At 35.8% G+C, this 7,500-nt stretch overlaps 1 protein-coding gene across 3 annotated transcripts in view; it reads right to left on the bottom strand.

Moving 5' to 3' along the window:
• The window catches only part of agap3 (ArfGAP with GTPase domain, ankyrin repeat and PH domain 3), a 371,686-nt gene that overhangs the window by 64,606 nt on the left and 299,580 nt on the right, over nucleotides 1-7,500 (bottom strand). For all 3 annotated transcript variants that reach the window (XM_056450381.1, XM_056450382.1, XM_056450380.1), the window contains exon 13: nucleotides 4,673-4,834. In XM_056450381.1, the coding sequence (XP_056306356.1) occupies nucleotides 4,673-4,834 (162 nt within the window). The remainder of the gene's footprint in view (nucleotides 1-4,672; nucleotides 4,835-7,500) is intronic.

Below are 7,500 nucleotides of genomic sequence, written 5' to 3'. Positions count from 1 at the left end.
ATTCTGCATGCACTCACTAGAACAGACAAGCGCACACTAATAGAACCTTTCACACTGTACCGAAGCAAAGACGCCAACGCTCATAATGGAAGTTCACACAAAACACAGCACTGTTATTCTGCCGGATGACCAAACGTGGCCTCAGAAATCAGAGGCTAGAGCTCGTATTCTTGAGGAACTGTCAATTAAGTTATGCGTAATGAGACAGAACCGGCGTCTTTAACTGGTTCTGATGGGAAATGACCATGACTGCGATCCCTTGAGCTGTTAATGTCATTCATACGCATTTAAAACCAATAAAATAGTCACAACGGTGGAGCTGGATCATTTGAGGCTGTTTAAGCTCATGTAAAAACACAATTAAACTTGATCACGGCCACATTTGAAATGCCTTAATGGACGTAGAAAAGCAATACTCGCAGTGTGCGAGCATTTTTTGTAAGTTAATTGCTCTTATGTACCACTTTAAGACATTTAATGCTTGATCATAGACATTTGATTTTGATTTCGATGGATATTTCATGATTTTTCAAGATATTTCGGTTAAAGTGGACCTTTTATGCTGCTTTTTACATGTGAAATGAGTCTCTAATGTCCGAACACTCCTTGACAAAAGTCTTGTTGTTTATTCCAGTTGTAAGAGCAACAAATACAGCAAACAAAAACTTGAGTTCAAGTTTATCATTTGGAAAAGTGTCGGAAGGTAAACTTTTCTGAAAAATCATCTGTTGAACTGCATCCCAATCTTCAAAAATACTGCAGAAGACCTAATGTGACTCACATGGACCCAAGATTCTCACAGAAATAGTCAAGATTGGTGAAGAAAAAAAATCATGGTTTGGGGTTACATTCAGTATGGGGGGAGATCTGCAGAGTGGATGGCAACATCAACAGCCTGAGATATAGAGACATTTGTGCTGCCATTACATTACAAACCACCGGACAGGGCAAGTTCCTCAGGAGGATAGCGCTTCTCACATACTTCAGCCTCCACATCAAAGTTCCTGAAAGCAAAAAAGGTCAAGGTGCTCCAGGATTGGCCAGCCCAGTCCTCACACATGAACATTATTGAGCATGTTTGGGGTAAGATGAAGGAGGAGGCATTGAAGATGAATTTAAAGAATCTTGATGAACTCTGGGAACGCTTTCTTTGCCATTCCAGATGACTTTATTAATAAGTTATTGGAGTCATTGCAGAGATGTATGGATGCAGTCCTCCAAGGTCATGGGAGTCATACACAATATTCATTTTTTTCCTCCACTGCACCATGACTTTCTATTCTATACTGTAAATTATTTCTGTTAAATGACAAGACTTTTGTCTAAGCAAAGTCAAACCTTACTGGCCTAATTAAATCATTAAAAATCAAGGCATGATCATATTTTATTTTGGTAAAATAAGCGTAATCTAGTGGTCTTTGCCTTTCATATAAGCCACTTCTGATATCAAATGATCAACTAAAAGTCAAGTTATTATTTGTTGTTCCTAAAACTTGGATAGGCGACAAGACTTTTGTCAGGTAGTGTAAAGTGTGTATGTGAGGTTTCAGCTGAAAATAACCCACAAATAATGTTTTAGAACTCTTTGAAAAGGCCCCTTTTAGGCTTTGATCCTAATTGTGTAGTTTTGGTGACTGTCGCTTTAAATTCAAATGAGATTATACTCCCGCCCTCTTTTTAAAAAGGGGGGAGCTATAAACACCTATAGCAGCAGCAGAATCTAAACTCTAATAATGGATGGCTGCTTCTCACTCAGGGCTATTTATGCCAATGAGGTGGAGATTGTCACTAGTGGGTGGGGCTCTCCCCCTCTGATGACACATACTGTACAATGGGAGATTGCCAATCAAAGTGTTTTTGCAGACTGTTTTTATGAAGTGTAATAAAAAAAAAAAATTGAATTAAATAATTTACCATTAGAGGCTGGCTATATTCACACACTGTTGCCACATAACTGTGCTTAAACCCCTCATAAAAGTGATTTTTGCATAATAGGTTAATATGTTTTGTTGCTGGCATCTTAACTGGTTTAGAACTGTCATTGATAAATAAATATGACACATGACAAGTACTATGTGATTTACTGAGGTGTCGTTTACAATGGTACATTTTAAAATGCATACATATTATTACGGTTGTGCCTGGCATCCACACTACTCTGGCATCTTCGATCCACTAAAAAACGTGTTTTTGGAAAAAGCTAAAGACCTTGATTTAGTTTGGAAACACTGGTGTTCTGTTTCAGTACAGATGGACTGAAATCTAAAATTTTGAAAATGGAGGCATGGCTATCTACCCTCTCTCTCTGATTGGTCATCTTGACAAATGTGTATCGTTCCCTGATTCGTCAAGGTCCTTTCATATGATCATTACACAAATAGTAGACTAAATACAGATGCCAACAAAATATTTTCATGCTCAATGATTATGTATTTAATGATTATGTATTTTAGGCTGTATAGTGTGGACGGAGATCGATTCTATGGTATTTAAGTGGATTGAAGTTAAAACAATTCAGCTGTACCCCCAAAAAACAGTTTTTTTTAATTATTTTAAATTAGTAGTTTGAACAAACAGCTAATGTTATTTTTAAATTGAGTGTAATACCCAATCTAATTCAACCCAAATCACTTGATTCAATTTTTTTTAACCTCAACCCGAGACAGACCTGATGAACTTAGCCCGACCCGACCATTTTATTTGTAATATTACTATTTATTTATTATATTATTTGTTTTTTGTAACCCTACTAGACTAGAAAGTGAACAGAACCTGCAGTCAGCCAGGAAAATGTTTACATTTACTTTAAACTTTTTACATATTTTTTTTTTTACATTTTACAACTAGCTGTATTACTACTGTTATTCTAAACTCTAAGTTGTCCTAAATTTTTAACTCTGCATCTATATACTTTTTGTTAAAATAAAAAAAGTGTCAAATGGTCATCAGTTTTAAGTCAGTCTGATGATTAAGCATAAACTACTGTACAAACCCAAACTGTTATGTAGAAAGAATCAAGTTCTTATTAGAATTCTCACTGAAATGCTGATATACAGTTGAAGTCAGAATTATTTACCCCCCTTTGAATTTTTTTTTAAAGTATTTCCCAAATTATGTTTTACAGAGCAAGGAAATTTTCACAGTATGTCTGCTAATATTTTTTCTTCTAGAGAAAGTCTTATTTGTTTTAATTCGGCTAGAATAAAAGCAGTTTTTAATAAAAAAAAAAAACATTTTAAGGTCAAAATTATTAGTCCCTTTAAGGACTAATAATTTTATATTTTATAATAACTTTATATTTTTTTCGACTGTCTACAGAACAAACCATCATTATACAATAACTTGCCTAATTACCCTAACCTGCCTAGTTAACCTAATTAACGTACATAGTTAAGCCTTTAAATGTCACTTTAAGCTGTATAAAAGTGTCTTGAAAAATATCTAGTCAAATATTATTAACTGTCATCATGACAAAGATAAAATAAATCAGTTATTAGAAATGAGTTATTAAAACAATTGTGTTTAGAAATGTGTTGAAAAAATCTCTCCATTAAACAGAAATTGGGGAGAAAATAAACAGGGGGGATAATAATCTGACTTCAACTGTATATAGGATATGATACTATATCTTGTCTTATAAGGAAGCAAAGTAACAATACAACAACAACAAAAAAATCAATACAGGGATAATTTTTGCTTTTATAACTGGAATTATAAGTTCACTCTGCAGTGAAAAGAAATATTCATTGGATGTAACTGGTTGCAAACAGTTTAAATAAGCTGAATTTAAACAAACAAATTGAGTTGAACGTTACTACATTTAATTTGTTGGTTTAAACTCAGCCCGTAATATCAATTGTTTGCAATCCCTTACCTTAAATACAAATAATCTTTTTTTTTTTCAGTGTGCACTATAAAAAAATGCAGGGTCCCAACACAAATCGATTAAGTTAACTTAACAAATTTAAGTGGTTTGAAAATAAAGCAATTGAGTTGTCCTAAAAAAGTCTCAAGAATTATATTGTTTCAACTCATTTTACATAAGTAGCTTGAACAAGCAGCAAAATCATTATTTTTAATGTAATAAGCTTCATCCTACAATCGACGCTTCTGGACTCTGAATGTTTTTGCGATGTGTTTTTGTTTGGTTTTAACATGACACAATATCATCTTTACAACGACAATTAATAACCACACCCCCCTACTTGATCATTGTATTTCCGCGTGCCCTAAAAGTAGCACAGTGACTGTTAATGGATTTATGATCATCCTGCAAAAACAACAGTTTTAATGGGAAGAGCCTCTGACACCGTCATTGATGGACAGTGTCCGTCTACTTGATGGATTTCAGCTATTGGCAACAGAATAGCCAGAGGGAAGTGCTTTTGTTTCCTCTATAACAACCAATTAGGAGACTGTATTTGTCATTGGGATGGGCAATAAAACCAAAGTGGCACTGTGTTGATGACACATCATCTCTGCCGCGCGTGGCACAGAACAAAAGACTCCGAAAGAGATGATATTCGCCACGGGCCAATTGGACTTATGTGTGTCTGGTCAATAAAACATCTCCTGGAACGGTTACTGATAGCCAGAATCTGTAGTGATTTTGTTAACCGGTGGGAAAGTGGAAGACGCACGCCATTATGGGCCATTTTTTTAGTCTGTTTACCTTCACTCCCTGCAGAAAGGCCGTCTGGTTTGGTGATGCCCGTGCTCTTTTTCCGCCGGTGTTTCTTGCGGTTGGCGTGAGGTGACGGTGGAGGCTCGAGCTTGGGACTGGTGGCGCTGCTCATGCCAGAGGCGGAGCTAAGAGGATCTGACATGCCATTGGCTGGAGGAAAGAAAAGAGAAATGAAGTTCAGTCAACAGAGTCTTTCACCTGCGGCCATTCACAGAAACCGCTCACACTAGTCTTCAGAGTTTGACACCTCGTATGATTTCTAAACAAGGTTGATTTCTTAAAATTGGTTAAGCTTGTTATTAAGACACCTGAGTTCAATTCCATGAGAAAGCGAGTATATAACATGTTTATACGTAACTAAAATGCTTTGGCAATACTGTTCGACATGTCATGCCAATAAAGCAAACCTTAATTATCAGGGGTCACCACAGCAGAATGAACCGCTAAATATTCCAGTATATGTTTTACACAGAGGATGCCCTTCCAGCTGCATTCCCATTACTGGGAATCACCCATACACTCTCATTTACATACACTATGGCTAATTTAGTTCATCCAATTCACTTACAACATGTCTTTGGACTGTGAGGGAAACCGGAGCTCCTGGAGGAAACCCACGCCAACATGGGAAGAACATGCAAACTTCACACAGAAATACCAACAGGCCCTGCCAGGACTCAGAACAAGTGACCTTTTTGCTATGAGGCCATAGTGCTAACTACTGAGCCACCATGCCAACCACATCCTTTTTAGCCCATCACAGTTTTTTATAAACCAAATGTCTTCAAGCTGGCCTACCTTCTTCATACACAAGCAAAAAGTCAAATCCATGTCTTATTCTTTCTTTAATGGGGCAGTTTACACCTGGTCACTTTATGTTTTTTTTCTGATCTAAGAGTTACCTGATTGTGAAAAGTACAGGTGTTAATGCTGTACGAAACACATTCGAGATTGATGTAAATCAGAATACTTCAGAAGGTGGTCTAGGCATTTTTAGATGAAACTAGACAGGTCTAAATGCATCTGGTTGTTGAAACCACATACAGTATCAAAATTTTCTTCCTTAAAAAAAAAAATAAAATAAAACTTTAAATAAAATTAATTAAACAAATACTGTATTGCAGTGTTTCCCAACCCTGTTCCTGGAGGCACACCAACAGTACATATTTTGGATGTCTCCGTTATCTGACCCATTAACTTCAGGTGTTGGAGTCTCTTCTGATGTTATGTTGAGTTGATTCAGGTGTGTTTGATTAGGGAGAGGTGGAAAATGTGGACTGTTGGTGTGCCTTCAGGAACAGGGTTGGGAAACACTGCTGTATTGTACTGTAAAAAGAAACTGTCTACATGCAAATCTGCTCACATGACTGGAAATCGGGCGTGATCACATGGTTTCAGACTCGAATGGAATCGGACGTTACGATCAGAACTATCGAACTATATTCTCATTATTTTTTAACACATCTACAGTGATGCAGTGGCACAGAGTTTGTCCTCTTGACTTCACACAGATTAAATGTTAATCATGTCTGTGGTCTGGAGGTATTAAAGTTGATGATGACAACATTGCCATAGCAATCTGTGAGATATGTAAACCTGGCATTGCCTGCTGGGTATTAAGTTGAGGTGCTGTTTGTTTTTATATTAGATTTTTTTTATATATATTTACTGTTGCATTAAAGTCCAAAAGTGAAGAATTTATGTTATTTATTACTTGATTTTCCAAGCTTATGTTAAAATAAGGTCAATTAAATAAAAAACAAGGAACATCCTGGTTCTAATTTCTTTGCTCTTCTTTATATTTTTATGTATTATAGAAGTATCGCATCTGGTATCGGTAGATACCCAAAATCTAATGACACTGACTCTAGGGGAAAAAAAACCTGATCGGGACATCCCTATATTACAATATAAATGTAACTTATGCAAAGTAAATCAAAAGTGTGCGTATGTTCATACAGATTTAAAAGTTTTAAAAGACAAAATATATACGTATCATCATAAAATATATAAAAGCACTAAGCAAAAGTCCTAAGCACTATACCAGCTTTGTTGACCTAAGATTAAAATACAATAAATCAGCCTCTTTATTTAAAACAAACAGAAAATATAGGAAATATGTACAAAAAAAAAACAACAACAGCACAACATTTCCTCTTCAAGCTAAAGTCTGTCTAATGTGTCTTCCCTTGGCACTAAGCACAGCTTGAACTGTTTTGTTCTAATTGTCCTGACGTTTTCTGAAATAATGTGCTGTGTAACATCAGGCTTCTTTTAAGCACTTTAAAGAGTTCTTCTTTAGGTTTAGAGTGTCATATCTTTCGTTTTCTGTCCAGGGGCTCTCACACAGCCACTATAATATTCAGGTCTGGACTCTATGGAGGCCATTTCATGACTGTCTGTATAGCTAATGATTCATCAGCTGTTTTCTTTCACCAAATAGGATTTCACTGCAATTAGCGGATCATTATCATGCTGAAAATGAAAACTATTACCACTCAAGTCCTTTCCAGTAGAAACGGCATAATGGATTAAAACCAAATCTTTACTTTTCAATATTAACAATTTCAGCAATTCTTACAAAATTGCTAACAACACTGGAAGAAACGCAACTCGAACCAGGACAAACTGCCTCTCTCCAACATTGTCTTTCACAAGATACAACTAATAACAAAATAATTCAAATTCTAACCTAACCCAACTCCCATCCGGACAAACCATACATCTAAATATTCACCCTGTATAAATCAAAAATTTTTTGATATTTGAAAAAACGGACAAAGATTTTTTTTACAATTATGACTGGTTTTGTAGTA

The sequence above is a fragment of the Danio aesculapii genome, chromosome 24 (genome assembly GCF_903798145.1).
Source record: "Danio aesculapii chromosome 24, fDanAes4.1, whole genome shotgun sequence".
Taxonomy (NCBI): Eukaryota; Metazoa; Chordata; class Actinopteri; order Cypriniformes; family Danionidae; genus Danio; species Danio aesculapii.
Note: the sequence above shows the minus strand (reverse complement) of the source record. Positions and strands in the feature narration are given on the sequence as shown.